Source organism: Oncorhynchus gorbuscha, linkage group LG11 (genome assembly GCF_021184085.1).
Source record: "Oncorhynchus gorbuscha isolate QuinsamMale2020 ecotype Even-year linkage group LG11, OgorEven_v1.0, whole genome shotgun sequence".
Lineage (NCBI taxonomy): Eukaryota > Metazoa > Chordata > Actinopteri > Salmoniformes > Salmonidae > Oncorhynchus > Oncorhynchus gorbuscha.
Genome location: NC_060183.1, coordinates 41,377,622 through 41,394,839, shown reverse-complemented (window position 1 = coordinate 41,394,839; position 17,218 = coordinate 41,377,622). Strand labels below are relative to the sequence as shown.

General features: G+C 46.4%; 1 protein-coding gene across 1 annotated transcript in view; it reads right to left on the bottom strand.

The window, feature by feature from the left end:
* The window catches only part of LOC124048650 (zinc finger SWIM domain-containing protein 6-like), a 57,052-nt gene that overhangs the window by 21,860 nt on the left and 17,974 nt on the right, over positions 1-17,218 (bottom strand). Inside the window, exons 2-4 of the mRNA XM_046369637.1 lie at positions 3,239-3,595; positions 2,713-2,861; positions 2,113-2,263 (exon numbers count right to left, since the gene is read on the bottom strand). Coding sequence (XP_046225593.1) covers positions 2,113-2,263; positions 2,713-2,861; positions 3,239-3,595 — 657 coding nt within the window. The remainder of the gene's footprint in view (positions 1-2,112; positions 2,264-2,712; positions 2,862-3,238; positions 3,596-17,218) is intronic.

Genomic DNA, 17,218 nt, shown 5'->3' with positions numbered 1-17,218 from the left:
AGGCAATCAAACAAGCTAAGCGTCAGTATAGAGACAAAGTAGAATCTCAATTCAACGGCTCAGACACAAGAGGTATGTGGCAGGGTCTACAGTCAATCACGGATTACAAAAATAAAACCAGCCCCGTCACGGACCAGGATGTCTTGCTCCCAGACAGACTAAATAATTTTTTTGCCTGCTTTGAGGACAATACAGTGCCACTGACACAGCCCGCAACCAAAACCTGCGGACTCTCCTTCACTGCAGCCGATGTGAGTAAAACATTTAAACATGTTAACCCTCGCAAGGCTGCAGGCCCAGACGGCAACCCAGCCGCGCCCTCAGAGCATGCGCAGACCAGCTGGCTGGTGTGTTTACGGACATATTCAATCAATCCCTATCCCAGTCTGTTGTTCCCACATGCTTCAAGAGGGCCACCATTATTCCTGTTCCCAAGAAAGCTAAGGCAACTGAGATAAACGACTACCGCCCCGTAGCACTCACTTCCGTCATCATGAAGTGCTTTGAGAGACTAGTCAAGGACCATATCACCACCACCCTACCTGACACCCTAGACCCACTCCAATGTGCTTACCGCCCAAATAGGTCCACAGACGACGCAATCGCAACCACACTGCACACTGCCCTAACCCATCTGGACAAGAGGAATACCTATGTGAGAATGCTGTTCATCGACTACAGCTCAGCATTTAAACCATAGTACCCTCCAAACTCGTCACCAAGCTTGAGACGCTGGGTCTCAACCCCGCCCTGTGCAACTGGGTCCTGGACTTCCTGACGGGCCGCCCCCAGGTGATGAGGGTAGGTAACAACATCTCCACCCCGCTGATCCTCAACAATGGGGCCCCACAAGGGTGCGTTCTGAGCCCTCTCCTGTACTCCCTGTTCACCCACGACTGCGTGACCATGCACATCTCCAACTCAATCATCAAGTTTGCAGACGACACTACAGTGGTAGGCTTGATTACCAACAATGACGAGACGGCCTACAGGGAGGAGGTGAGGGCCCTCGGAGTGTGGTGTCAGGAAAATAACCTCATACTCAACGTCAACAAAACTAAGGAGATGATTGTGGACTTCAGGAAAGAGCAGAGGGAGCACCCCCCTATCCACACCGACGGGACAATAGTGGAGAGGGTAGTAAAGTTAAGTTTCTCGGCGTACACATCACGGACAAACTGAATTGGTCCACCCTCACAGACAGCTTCGTGAAGAAGGCACAGCAGTGCCTCTTCAACCTCAGGTGGCTGAAGAAATTCGGCTTGTCACCAAAAGCACTCACAAACTTCTACAGATGCACAATCGAGAGCATCCTGTCGGGCTGTATCACTGCCTGGTACGGTAAATGCTCCGCCCACAACCGTAAGGCTCTCCAGAGGGTAGTGAGGTCTGCACAACGCATCACCGGGGGCAATCTACCTGCCCTCCAGGACACCTACACCAACCGATGTCACAGGAAGGCCATAAAGATCATCAAGGACAACAACCACCCGAGCCACTGCCTGTTCACCCCGCTATCATCCAGAAGGTGAGGTCAGTACAGGTGCATTAAAGCAGGGACCGAGAGACTGAAAAACAGCTTCTATCTCAAGGCCATCAGACTGTTAAACAGCCACCACTAACATTGAGTGGCTGCTGCCAACACACTGACTCAACTCCAGCCACTTTAATAATGGAAATTGATGTCTTTATGTACATATTCTTTATCCCTTTACACTTGTGTGTATAAGGTAGTAGTTGTGGAATTTATTAGGTTAGATTACTCGTTGGTTATTACTGCATTGTCGGAACTTGAAGCACAAGCATTTCGCTACACTCGCATTAACATCTGCAAACCATGTGTAAGTGACAAATAAGTTTGATTTGATACAATACACTCCTGATACATACACACATACACACACCGGCATACAAGCAGCCATCATATCAGAAAGCATAGGGAGACACAGGTCTAACACAGCTGACCAACACACAAATCAAACAGTCATCATAGCAGCACTTGAGTGACCATCATATGTGTGCGTGTTTACTCTCTCTTGAACGGCTAGTCCGTCCAAGTGGTGTCTGTCCTTGTGCACAAGCTTGTGTGACTTTGTGTGTGTTGTCTCTTACCTAGCTCATCCCACAGCTGTCTGTATTTGTCAGTCATGGTGGTTCCCTGTTGTCTCCACAGAGCCAGGCGAGGGTCGCCCATAAACTGTTCTGTGATCAGCGTTAACATTCTGGCACCGTTGGAGTCACGCATCTTCAACATCTCTCTCACCTAGAGGAGAAAGAGAGAGGGGGGAGGGAGGGAGAGAGGTCATCAAAGGTGTGTGTGTGTGTGTGTGTGTGTGTGTGTGTGTGTGTGTGTGTGTGTGTGTGTGTGTGTGTGTGTGTGTGTGTGTGTGTGTGTGTGTGTGTGTGTGTGTGTGTGTGTGTGTGTGTGTGTGTGTGTGTGTGTGTGTGTGTGTGTGTGAGAGAGAGTGACAGGGTAGGGGTCAGTTCAAATTGAGGGCAGTCAATTTAGGAAAGGATTTAAATTTAAAATACAAAAAATTAAACACATTTTGAAATACATATATCTTCTACTTTTCAATGTATTAAGAAGTCATTGGGGGAAAAAAATCCCTTTTTTTTCAATTATTGAATTGGAATGTCAGTTTACTCTGCTTCCTGAATTGACTCACTTCAACTAAAATTGACCCCAACCCTGGTGTGCGTATGCGTTACCTTGCTGAAGAGAAGGTTGAGTTGTTTCCCAGAGCCGTGGTAACCTCCCTGTGAGAGGAAGAGTTTCACCTGCTCCTGAACCTGCTCCTCATCCAGGTGCCAACAGTTCTCATCATCTACACTGGCCCCTGCCGTGGGGTCCGGGGCCCCTGCGCACACACACAGGTTAGTTGAGACACACAGTGCTCATCGTTTAGGTTGAGAAATTGAAAATGAGTCAATGAAAACACTGGGCTCTATGTCACAAACAAAAACAGAACAAGATGAGCACAATGATATCGGCTTAAGTAAAGTGGGCCTAAAGTATCATCACACACTCTTCCCCACATCCTACATTACCGTTGATCTGTCACACGGACGTGACTTGATCAAAGTGTTTCCCTCTCCAGTGATCTGCTTTATTGGAGCCAGACAGGGGGAAATCATTTCCAGGCACACACACTCACGCAAAAACACACACACACGCACACACTTTTTCTTCCTCACACAGTCTTTCTCTCGTCTACGCATCATCCACCCCACTCACCATGGACCTGGTTGATCTCAGAGTTGGTCGACAGAATCTCATCAGCTAGTTTCTGAGCAGTGGGCAACACCTCGGTGTGGTGTACTGTTATCAGGTACTGGACAAACTTCTGCAGCTGGTCTCTATTCATCTGGAACAGAGTCTCTGAGATGGGCAGGTGTAGTTTGACCTGCTCGGGCTTCCGTACACGGTACAGGGCCAGCGCTACAACGTGGGCGCAGTAGAAGATGTCCTTGTTGCCGCAGCCGCACGTTACCGCGGTGATCTTGCAGCGGTCGAAGCTGACGCTCACACTGCAGACGAGCTCGGGTTCCGACGCTGTGGCCGGTTCTGTTACTGTTCCACTGAGGTGGAACCCTGCAAGGAGCAAAACCATTAGAACCATTAGGCAATCAATCAAACTGTAACAGTTTTACACAAAAGTGCTTGACAGAAGCTTACCTTCGAAATATTTGAACAGTACAATGGCATTTATGTTCTTGTCATAACAACTCTGTGAGTGTGTGGCTCACTAGCCTATAGCTTACTACAAGCTCTTTGCAGACGCAAGATTCTGTTTTGCAATTTCAATTTCAAAAGGGGCGACTCCCTGTAATTGCAATCGAGCATTTGATGTACTTTTTGACTACTTGAAAATTGAGACGCGGGTATCGTTCTTCCGCAGCCGTGGGGGCAGTGTTGTCGCTATTCATCAAAGTAGCCTATTTTGCATTGATTACCAAATATAATCTCAATGACTGTTCAAACAGTAAACCGAACATCAAGAATCCACTCAGAAATAAAGTTGGTTGATATGTAATAACTAGTGATTACTAGGGCTGTGAATTGCCAGGGACCTCACGATACTATATTATCACGATACTTAGATGCAGATACGAGATTCTTACGATTCGGTCGCACCAACGTCACTCGGTCGCGTCATGAATGTTCTCCAAGCCGCGCTCTACCCGCGACGCAATAGTGGTGCATTAAAGTCTTGATAAACCCAGAAATTCTGGATGGAGGCTAACGACTGTTTCGTCTAAATTATACTATAGTGCCTGAAAATACGATTAAATTGCTAAAATAGTCAAATGTTTAGTAGGAAACAACTTTGCCAAATGTATTTTAGACAGATGGCAATGTTGTCATTAGCTAGCAAAGTTAGTAAAAAAAACGCTAGCAATACTAACTTTAGCTAATTCAAATCCGGTTTTCTCCCCTCAATCTTAACTAACTAGCTAACGATATACCACAGACAGAACAACGAGACAGATATTTCACTGGACATATAAAATGTGAAGCATCCGCTAGGTGTTTCCACTCAATACAAAATATGGTAGTGAGAAGAAGCCCAGTGGCCGGCAGCGGGAGAAGATGGAACGAGATGGATTTTGGCCGACATTCTGCAAATGTTCCCATTAATGAAACATTTGATCTCAATACAGTTCTGTTCACATAAGTAAAATCTGTTTCGAGCAGAGTGAACAAAGTTTTGTAGACTTTACACTTTGTCAAAGTTTTTTTTAAATTGCATTGTTTAGAAGGAGTGCAAAGGCGAATTGAGTCATTGCACGCAGGCACTTCACAGTAGGCGTTGACTAACGGAAATATGCAAATGTATGCTAGAACTCACCAATAGGATCTAGCTAGCTCATGCTTGGCTCTGCCCACCTCCTTGCTTGTTCTGCCCACTAATGACTCGTTTGTTCCCATTGGAAACGACAGGCTGTGGTCTATCTTAGTTATACAAATCTTTGGTTATATACTGCACCTAAAATCAATAAGGCGACATCAAAATGGTGACAAAAGGTTTTCCTTCGAATTACTTGCCTGTTTTTGAATGGCATTGTATTTCCAAGCCACCACGCTCATTGACAATGCATTGTGTAGAATTCTCAGTTGGGCATCAGTCCAAAACGAACGTTCAAAACAATATTGTGACGAAACATGCAATCTATCAATATGTATTACGATTCGTTGTTTTGATCAGTCATCATGGAAATAAAAGTGTTGAAAACAAATGTGCTCCTGATGAAGAAATCTGGAGTTAACTATGATGGAAAAACACTGGGGTTTTGGTGCAGGTGTAACGGATGTGAAACTGCTAGCTATTTAGCGGTGGTGCGAGCTAAATAGCGTTTCAATCGGTGACGTCACTTGCTCTGAGACCTTGAAGTAGTGGTCCCCCTTGCTCTGCAAGGGCAGCGGCTTTTGTGAAGCGATGGGTAACGATGCTTCGTGGGTGACTGTTGTTGATGTGTGCAGAGGGTCCCTGGTTCAGGCTAAGGGATGGTCTAAAGTTATACTGTTACACAGGTACAGCCAACTAGTGCAAAAATGATATTGCGAAATTGTCCCCAAAAAAATACATCAGCAAAAAGAACATCTGGATATGTAACTATCTATTTCCCCCCATCCCTAGTGATTACAGGCTATTCTGAAATGGTAGAACCTGTTGTAGCTAACTAGCTAGCCATGTATTTTTTTCCCCTCCATGACAAAAACATTAAATACACAAGCAGCATATCAAACTGGGATAATGTTTTAGGTTACACCCGCAAGTATAAGAATATTTGTCAGGGCATGTTTTTTAGAATAAATCTGATTATTTCACATGGAGATGTGGGAAGCTAAAAAGGCTAGTTAGCTTGCTATGTTTTTAGCTAGGCTGCCACCAAGGTACTTCAAGCAAGGGAAGGTGACTCTTCCTTACTTTCACAAAACTAAGACCATTTTTTAAAAACTTTGCTATCGCCCCCTAGTGAATGGGAGTGGGACCAGCGAGGATATCATGTCATCAAAAGATGTCTGCTACTCCAACGATCCCACTTCACCCATGTGCACGTAGATCAACAGAGTTATGCTTGTTGTAACCTTAAGTGTGAAGAAGGCCCATGGTACCAGCTAGCTACTAGTCAGACTATAACAGCAAGAGTGAGAGGAAGAGAAGGAGCAGTCCCTGAAGATGTCTCTCCTTTCTCTCTCTGGGGGAAAAGGGCAAACTGCTGATCTCTAGAGGCCATCAGTGTGTCGACCTCCTAATGCAATAGAGCTCAGCCTTCACACACACACACACACACACGGCCCCCACACAGCCCTGCGCGCGCACACACACACACACACACACTTGGCCCCATGCAGTCCTGCGCACACACATACACGGCCCCCCACGCAGCCCTGCACACACACGGCCCCCACACAGCCCTGCACACACACACACTGCACACACACCCTATTCTCCACTAGTTAGCACCAGTCTTCTATTTTCTAAAAACATGAAACATGAAATTCTCTGGTCACTCACTGGTCACACACACGCAGACACTTTCAGTCAGGCAGGAGAGCCAGCGAGATGGAAGAGTGAAACATTCTCATTTCCTTTCCACAACACGTCCCAATGCTTACCTGGTAATGCCTGGGTTATTAAACCTCCTCACAAACACACACATACAGTGGCAAGAAAAAGTGTGTGAACCTTTTGGAATTAACTGGATTTCTGCATAAATTGGTCATCAAATTTGATCTGATCTTCATCTAAGTCACAATAATAGACAAACATAGTGCGCTTAAACTAATAAGACACAAATTATTGTATTTTTCTTGTATATATTGAATACATCATTTAAACATTCACAGTGTAGGTTGGAAAAAATTGTGTTGAACCCCAAGTTAATTGGAGTCAGGAGTCAGCTAACCTGGAGTCCAATCAATGAGAGGAGAATGGAGATGTTGGTTAGAGCTGCCTTGCCCTATAAAAACACTCACAAAATTTTAGTATGCTATTCACAAGAAGCATTGCCTGATGTGAACCGTGCCTCGAACAAAAGAGATCTCAGAAGACCTCAAATTAAGAATTGTTGACTTGCATAAAGCTGGAAAGGGTTACAAAAGTATCTCTAAAAGCCTTGATGTTCATCAGTCCACGATAAAACAAATTGTCTATAAATTGAGAAAGTTCAGCACTGTTGCTACTCTCCCTAGGAGTGGCTGTCCTGTAAAGATGACTGCAAGAGCACCGTGCAGAACGCTCAATGAGGTTAAGAAGAATCCTAGAGTGTCAGCTAAAGACTTACAGAAATCTCTGGAACATGATAACATCTCTGTTGACGAGTCTACCATACGCAAAACACTAAACAAGATTGGTGTTCATGGGAGGATACCACAGAAGAAGCCACTGCTGTCCAAAAGAAACATTGTAGCACGTCTGAAGTTTGCAAAGGTGCACCTGGATGTTCCATAGTGCTACTGGCAAAATATTTTGGGACAGCTGAAACTACAGTTGAGTTGTTTGGAAGGAACGCACAACACTATGTGTGGAGAAAAAAATGGCACAGCACACCAACATCAAAACCTCATACCAACTGTAAAGTATGGTGGAGGGAGCATCATGGTTTGGGGCTGCTTTGCTGCCTCAGGGCCTGGACAGCTTACTATCATCGACGGAATATGAATTCCCAAGTTTATCAAGACATTTTACAGGTGAATGTTAGGCTAATCTGTCCGCCAATTGAAGCTCAACAGAAGTTGGTTGATGCAACAGGACAAAGACCCAAAACACAGAAGTAAATCAACAACAGAATGGCTTCTGGAGTGGCCCAGTCAGAGTCCTGACCTCAACCCTATTGAGATGCTGTGGCATGACCTCAAGAGAGCAGTTCACACCAGACATCTCAAGAATATTGCTGAACTGAAACAGTTTTGTAAAGAGGAACAGTCCAAAATTCCTCCTGACCAGACACACATGGAAAAGGAAGAAAAATGTCAGGGAGGAAGTCTTTTCCTGCTGATAATGCAGCAGGCCTCTGAAAACCACACTGAGAGCCAAAACTTATGGGATATTGACATCACTGAGAAACCCTCAAAATGGCCGCCACAAATCCTGTCTGGTTGGGCCCGGGATCAGATCAGTTAACTCCAGAGAGGACAGTAAACAAACTGGATATAAAATGGCCATGTTAGAGAGAACATGAGACCAATAGGCTCTAGATCAGGGAGGGGCAACTTTGAAGGGGATGGGGGCCAAAAAAAAGAAGGAAATCATGAGGGGCTGCAGGGGCTCCTGGGTCTGCATACCCCCCCACCATTAGCGGTTTTACAGTGGCTAGGCAATCAGGATAGATAATAAACAGAGCGGCAGCAGCGTATGTGTAGTGTGAAAGTGTCAGTGTAGTATTTGTGATTGTTTGGGAATCCAAGTGGTGACCGTGAAGATAAAAAATAATAATAATAATTGTATACAATTCCCATGGCCTGCATACTCATTTCCTGCAATTATACACATTTTGCCATGGGGCAGAGAGAAAAATGTGCAGTTTTACAGCACATTCCCTGTAATGGAGGCAAATGTTTGCAGTTTTTTATATGATAACTGATGATCAATGGGCCCCACCCCGGTTGGTAATTCAACCGTGCTTACTACAGGTTTAGATAGCAAGCCACTAGACTAATTTATCAATCTGAAAAAAAAAATAGCTGACATGGACTAATTAAGTGACTGCTGATGCACAACTGGATTTCGAACTTGCACCTTATGTATTCTAACACTCAACAGTAAGTTAAGACCCTGATTGAAAACTGATATGCAGGCCTACCAAAGTGGCCCCATGGCCGCCAGTTGCCAATCCCTGCTCTAGATAGCCATGCTAACACTCGCACTTGACCCCCCCCCCATACCTCAGACTTTGCTGATAGCTACGGAATTGAGGGAAAATGTACTTTTCTATGCCTGTGATATGTGGTTGTCCTACCTAGCAATCTTAAGATGAATGCACTAACTGTAAGTCGTTCTGGATAAGAGCATCTACTAAATGACAAATGTCAAATGTAGAGAGGACAGGAGACCAATAGGATCTAGATAGTCATAGATATAGAGGATTGAAAAAGATTCTCCGGTACTTTTGTATACCTTGTAGCCAGTAGTTCTGAAAGTAGCACTCAGGAGCCAAAAGTGGTCCCCGAAAATGGCTTACTACGTCACATCTCTCTCTCTCTCTAACACTCTCTCACACACACCGCACACACACTCTCTCACACACACAACAGTAAAACAACCAATCCATATATTGTACCAATCCATGTGTTTTCCCTCCACTGTATTTAGGTTTCAAATACATTTTTATTTGTCACATGCGCCGAATATAACAGGTGTAGACTTTACCGTGAAATGCCTACTTATGAGCCCTTTCCCAGCAATGCAGAGTAAAAAATAAAAAATGTGTTTGTGAGTGTGTTTTGTGTGTGTAAGCGTATGTGGTGTGTGTTTTGGAGTGTCAGTGCAGTATGTGGGTGGAGTCCAGTGAGTGTGCATAGAGTGTGCATAGAGTCAGTGCAAATAATAAGGGGATCAATGATTAACTGTTCAGCAGTCTTACGGCTTGTGGGTAGAAGCCGTTCAGGAGCCTTTTGGTCCCAGACTTGGCGCTCTGGTACCGCTTGCCTCCCACGCAACTACAGCTCCGTCGATGTGAATGGGGGAGTGCTCGGGCCCTCCGTTTTCTATAGTCCACGATGCCGCTACGCAGTGGTGGGTGGCACTCTGGGTGGTCTACAGCTCCGTCAATGTCAATGGGGGAGTGCTCGGCCCTCCGTTTTCTATAGTCCACGATGCCGCTACGCAGTCGTGGGTGGCACTCTGGGTGGTCTACAGCTTATCATGAGGTATTGTAACTCAGGTGGACAGAACCTCGATACTTACTTAATATTAGAGATCGCACACCAGCTGTTGTAACCCCCCCTCCCAGAATTTGCCCAACACTGCCATTCTGTCCTCCCGATGTACAGAAAAAAAATGATAGATTTGTCCTTGTTCAGCCACGACTCGGAGAAACATAGGATATTACAGTTCTTCAGATCAAGTTGATAGGCTGGTCTCCAGTTTATTCTCCAGTGATTGCATGTTCGCCAATAGAAGAGAGGGTAGAGGCGGTTAATGTCGTCTCGTCAGGTATCCTGCCCCGCCGACCTCAATAACGGCGCCTCTTCCTTCTTCGGGTGTCAGGGATTCGGGCCTGGTCCGGGATGAGCAGTATGTCATTCGCCTCTGACTTATTGAAGTAAAAATCCTCATCCAAATCGATGTTAGCTGTTCTGATGTCCAGAAGCTCTTTTCAGTCATAGGAAATGGCGGAAACATTATGCACAAAAAAAGTTCAGATCTGCACCAAAAAAAAAAACACAAAATAGCACAATCAGACAGGCGACTGTAAAACGGTTGCTATTCCTTCCAACACCATTATTCCCTGAGGTGAAGAAGAGAAAGGAGAACACCGAATTAAGTCTTTCGTTGTATTTTGGGCTTTCTCAAAGAACACACACATACTGTACACCAGGAGGAGAGCGGGTCTGCTTCCCAGTACTAGAGGGTCTATCTCAGGTTCTTCTGTGTAGTGGGGCTCCCCTGGCCCCCTATGATATTGTGGCAGTCTATAATGCTACAGTATCACATTGCTACTTTCATGACTCTCTACCGAGAATCCTTGACGAGCCTCATATTGCCGAAATTGTACCTCTATACGACCGACCGTCCATAGCTTAGTGTGAAAAGCCTCAGATGGTCCTACAGCGTGGATCTAAGGTCAACTTTGCCTTAAATCTCTTAAGGGTTCAGGTTAGGCCTTGATATGGCTAAGCTGATCCTAAATCAGTCCTTAAGCAGGGGACTTGAGCCTGGAGCAATGTTAAGATGGTTAGCCAGATACTTCAACTACAGCCCAATGGGAAACAAATAGTCCTAATGGTCTGAGATAGATTGAGCGAGTGAGATTTTACAAGAATTCAGTAATGGTCTCAAGGGAGGTCTGGGAGACAGCACACACACATACACTACATGTGTGTGCAATGAAAATACACACGCAGAAGAAAACAACACACACATAGGTTTCGGTTCTCTCAACAGGCTTTTGCTCAATCAGAATGCTGGAAAGTCACACTGAACTGACAAACTGGAAGAACTGACTAACAAGACGGGGGGGGGAGAAGAGAGATAGAAAATCACGTGATAGTTTCAAAGAGAGCAGAGAGCAAAGAGAGACAGCGGCTGCAGTCCAAACATGTTATTTTTTACCCCCTCGCACTAGCCCCTTTCCCTTGGGGGAATCCCCGTCGAAACCGGATGCAGTTTGATTGCCATCTTAAGTGGAGGTCCATTTCACAAACTTTGGCACCTCGGCCCTCAATTTAGTTTGAGGGAGCGAGTGAAGAACTTTGATCACTTGTGGGGTTGATATGACCTACAATTCAATGCAAGCCTATAAAACGTAGCTAGCTTCGTAAATATATTTTTGGGAATTCTGAAATGTATTGGAATAAATTACCAAAACTATAAAACTAGCTAGCCAGCTATGCATAACTGTAGCTAGCTAGCTACCTGACAGGAGTTCTAGATAGCTACGTTAGCTTGCTAGGTACAATAATAGCTTAATAATAACCAATAATAGTTGGTTGTTTTTAAGTTCAACATCAAGACTTCCACCAAGGATGTTGCCTCTCCGATCATCACTCTCCCTCGCTTGGGCAAGGGACATTTAAGGTACACTCAGATATGACGATGTAAAACGTCATTCGAGGGCTGAGGGCTGTCTACTTTGAGTTTGGACTGCAGCCAGAGAGAGGTTTAGAGCGAAAGAGAACCCGCCTTCTTTAACTCCTCCATTTCCTGCCTAGCAGTCAGCTGACACAACACCACAGGGGATCACATTTCACACACAAACAAATCCACCCGCTCTCTCACACACTACATCTGCTTGTGTAACACACACCCACACAGGCACATACTGTACATCCCCGGTTGGCAGTTGCTCCACAATGTAACTGTTTGCGAGCGAGCGCGCGCGCACACACACACACACACACACACTAGTCCCCTGTATTGTATAGCCCAACCCGAGTCCTACATGGCCCACAGCTGAACTACTGACATCAGAGAGAGAAGAGGGAGAGGAAGGGAAAGAGATGGGGAGGGAGAATGAGAGAAAGAGGAAGGGAAAGACATAGAGAGGGAGAGATGTAAGAGGGAGAAAGAGAAAGAGGGAGAGGCAGAGATAATTCCTAAACACGGGAGGAGACCGCTGGGCTGGTGGGAAGCTTGGAAAGCCCTCAGCTGAGTGTGTGCGTGTGTGTGTGTGTGGAAAGGCCTGGCGGAGTGCCAGAGCCCTGAGCTCAGCATTCTGTAATGCACTTCCACTCTTCCTCTCTCTCTCTGCAGATTGCATAATACTGCTAACCAGACTTAACCCTTAACTACCTACCATGGAAACCAGACTTAACCCCTAACTACCACTACAGACCATAATACTGCCTAACACTGCACGGCAACCAGACTTAACCTTCACCTACTATCTAGCACTGCATTAACCCATAACTGCCTACCACAGATACCTTTTTTTTTTAAAGTAAGGGTGTGGATCAGAAAACCAGTCTGTATTTGGTGTGACAGATCTCCTTTGCATAGAGTTGATCCCCTCCTTTTCAATGGCTGTGTCTGAAGTTGCTGGATATTGGGGGAGAACTGGAACGTTGATACAGAGCATCTGGTGAGTATGCAGGCCATGCGAAATGGGGCTGTGCATTATCATGCTGAAACATGAGGTGATGGCGGTGATGAATGGCACGACAATGGGCCTCAAGATCTTGTCACGGTATCTCTGTGCATTCAAATAGCCATGGATAAAATGCAATTGTGTTCGTTGTCTGTAGCTTATGCCTGCCCATACCATAACCCCACCGACACCATGGGGCACTCTGTTCACAACGTTGACATCAGTAAACACCATACCATAACCCCACTGCCACCATGGGGCACTCTGTTCACAACGTTGACATCAGCAAACACCATACCATAACCCCACTGCCACCATGGGGCACTCTGTTCACAATGTTGACATCAGTAAACACCATACCATAACCCCACCGACACCATGGGGCACTCTGTTCACAACGTTGACATCAGTAAACACCATACCATAACCCCACTGCCACCATGGGGCACTCTGTTCACAACGTTGACATCAGTAAACACCATACCATAACCCCACTGCCACCATGGGGCACTCTGTTCACAATGTTGACATCAGTAAACACCATACCATAACCCCACCGACACCATGGGGCACTCTGTTCACAACGTTGACATCAGTAAACACCATACCATAACCCCACCGACACCATGGGGCACTCTGTTCACAATGTTGACATCAGTAAACACCATACCATAACCCCACCGACACCATGGGGCACTCTGTTCACAACGTTGACATCAGTAAACACCATACCATAACCCCACTGCCACCACGGGGCACTCTGTTCACAACGTTGACATCAGCAAACGCCTCGCCCACACGATGCCATACACGTGGTCTACGGTGAGGCCGATTGGACATCTAAAACAACGTTGGAGACTGCTTATGGGTAGAAATATTTACATTCAATTCTCTGGCAACAGCTCTGGTGGACATTCCTGCAGTCAGCATGCCAATTGTACGCTCCCTCAACTTGAGACATCTGAAGCATTGTGTTGTGTGACAAAACTGCACATTTTAGAGATGGCCTTTTATTGTCCTCTGCACAAGGTGCACCTGTGTAATGATCATACCCTTTAATCAGCTTCTTGATATGCACCTGTCAGCTGGATGGATTATCTTGGCAAAGGAGAAATGCTCACTAACGGGGATATAGACATTTTTTTTATTTCAGCTCATGAAACCAACTCTTTACATGTTGCGTTTAGATTTTTGTTCAGTTTCCGATGTTACATCTGAATCGTTTAGTTATGATTTGAGAATCATCAACATTATAACTCCACATACAATGCAAGTCAACGGATGGTTAACTATAGCTCCAGTAACTGGAAAACTGAGAAGGGTTTTTATTCTGGCATAATAAGGGTCACCCCGTGGCCTGTGAGAAGTCAGTGGCACCCTATGGGGCGGTCTGTAAGGACCATGTCATGCCAGAGGTTGTCCAGTTGGTTGCCCGTCGAGACGGCTGGCTAGAGTCATTCTGGTTCTCACAGCATCGTAACAAAGACCGCCTTTAACTGTGTATTTATTAGACAATGGCCAGCTACCCTTCCATTCCTTACTTCTGCCACACAGCCAATAGGAGTAGAGCATGCTCTGTAGACAGAAACATTGAGAGGTGTGTGGAGGACAGGGGAGGGTGCGTGTGAGAGTGCACTAGCGGGAGACAGTGCGTGTGGGGGGGGGTCAATAAGGGTCAATAAGGATTGGAGTAGAGTAGGCCAATCCGTGTCCCCCTGAAGACATCTCCTGGTGCTCCTCACTGTGCCAACCAATCAACACACACACACCAATTAACATAAAGTAATCTCTGACCGAGCTTCTTGCAGTCGCTAAGTGTGTCATATTCAACCACTCCACAGAGCATTTTCTCTTGAGTCATTTGTTTTCCTTTACACTGCTAGTCACGAGTGGACTAGTCTGCAAACCCCACCGTTTGATAGACCTCAGAGAAGAAGAGATTCTTCACAACCAACCGGACAGAAATCCTGCAGCTCCATCTGAAAACCTCAGAAACAAACAGGAGAAAGTGGAGATAGACACCTGAAAATGACCTCAGGAAAAAGGAGGAGAGACACCCTATTCCAACAAGCTCGACTCAAACCCCACACAGCGCTGGTTTAAAACCACCTCAGAAAAGGAGAGACACTGTGGAGAAAAGAGAGAAATGTCCTCAACAACAGTGGAGGAGGTGTAAAGCGTTTGGCAGCTCAGAATGGACACAAGTGTAGCTGTGTTTTTATGGCGTCCATTTCACTGGCCAGAAAAGGGACCTACGGGTGACATTTTGTGTCTAATTGAGAAAGGCCATTGGGGCTCTAGTGAACCCTGCCAGGTCTCTCACACACACACACACACACACACACACACACACACACACACACACACACACACACACACACACACACACACACACACACACACACACACACACACACACACACACACACACACACACACACACACACACACACACACACACACACACACACTTTGATGAAGGAGCACACACACAGCTCACTTAAACAGTGCTTCCCACGTCCCACTCGGACTGTTGCCCAACCCTGACACACACACACACACAAGTTAACAAACAGTGAGTGCACTTCTCTCTCCAAGTTTCACTAGACAAGGACAATGGTCCTAAAGAGCCGAGGACAACAGACACTCAAGACTGCATCTCAATAGAGCGCTAGCGGGACAGAAAGCAGCCGGGACAGAGAGCAGCCGGGACAGAGAGCAGCCGGGAAAGAGAGCAGCCGGGACAGAGAGCAGCCGGGACAGAGAGCAGCCGGGACAGAGAGCAGCCGGGACAGAGAGCAGCCGGGACAGAGAGCAGCCGGGACAGAGAGCAGCCGGGACAGAGAGCAGCCGGGATAGAGAGCGAGAGAGGAGAAGGAAATCAAGGAAAACAGACAGAAAATGACAGAGGTAAAGGAGGGACAGATGAAGAATTGATGAACGAGCGCTTCAGCTAACCAACGCCCTCCCTCACCTGAGAACAGCACAACGACATGTAAATCAGATCTGTCACACACATACACACGGACTGCACTGATTACCAGTCCAATTCCCGGAAACAACCAACTGCTGAAACATTCAACGTCAGTGGATCAGGTGGAAGAGGGGAACAAAAAAAGGCCGCCATTCATTTTTCCTTCTCTTTTTTTTCAGTACCGCCTCCGTTCCCTGACCTACGCTGTCCAAGTAATTTGTTCAGCCTTCGAGTACCTTCACCAGGCAAGACAACACACACACACACACACACACACACACACACACACACACACACACACACACACACACACACACACACACACACACACACACACACACACACACACACACACACACACACACACACACACACACACACACACACACACTGTGCAGGGAGCACAAATGCAGTCTCTTCCCCCAAATGTCTCATTCCCACCACTCACCTAAAAAAACTGTCAATAGATCCTTTCTGGTGGTGTTGGCAGGGGGAGCATGTTAAAGAATCTAAACTAGCTAAAGCGTTTTGACACAATAACAGATGAATGGCACCACAGACCCACACAGAACCATACAGCGACCAAACAGTAACTACGCAGCCAAGAAGTTTTAATGAGGCTGGGAAACATATTATATTCCGGAATCTGAATTAATTACACGAAGGTGTGACAGAAAGAGCAAGAGAGAGAAGGTAGAGAGAGAGAGAGATAGGATAGGGAGAGAAGAGAGAGGGAATAGGGAGAGATAGAGGGTAGAGAGAGTAGGGAAAAAGAGAGGGGAGGGAGAGAGTAGGGAGAGGGTATGGAGAGAGAGAGAGTAGAGAGGGTAGAGAAAATAGGGAGAGATAGAGGGAGAGAGAGAGGGTAGAGAGAGAGGATGGGTAGAGAGAGAGAGAGTAGGGAGAGGGTGGAGAGAGAGAGGGGGTAGAGAGAGGGTAGAGAGAGAGGATGGGTAGAGAGAGAGAGTAGGGAGAGGGTGGAGAGAGAGAGTTGGTAGAGAGAGAGGGTAGGGAGAGAGAGAGGGTAGGGAGAGGGTGGAGAGAGAGAGTAGGGAGAGAGAATATGGTGAGATAGATGGTAGAGAGGGAGAGAGTAGAGAGGGTAGGGAGAGAGTAGAGAGAGGGTAGAGAGAGTGGGTAGGTAGAGAGAGAGGGTAGGGAGAGAGTAGAGAGAGTGTGTAGGGAGAGAGAGGGTAGAGTGAGTGGGTAGGGAGAGAGAATAGGGAAAGATAGAGGGTATAGAGAGAGAGAGAGTAGAGAGAGGGTAGGGAGAGTGGGTAGGAAGAGAGAGGGCAGGGTAGGGAGAGAGAGAGGGTAGGGAGAGAGAGAGGGTAGGGAGAGAGTAGAGAGAGGATAGAGAGATAGAGAGAGTGGTTAGGGAGAGAGGGTAGGGAGAGAGTAGAGAGAGGGTAGCGAGAGAGTAGAGGGTGGGTAGGGAGAGAGTGGGTAGGGAGAGAGAGGGTAGGTAGAGAGGGAGAGGGTGGAGAG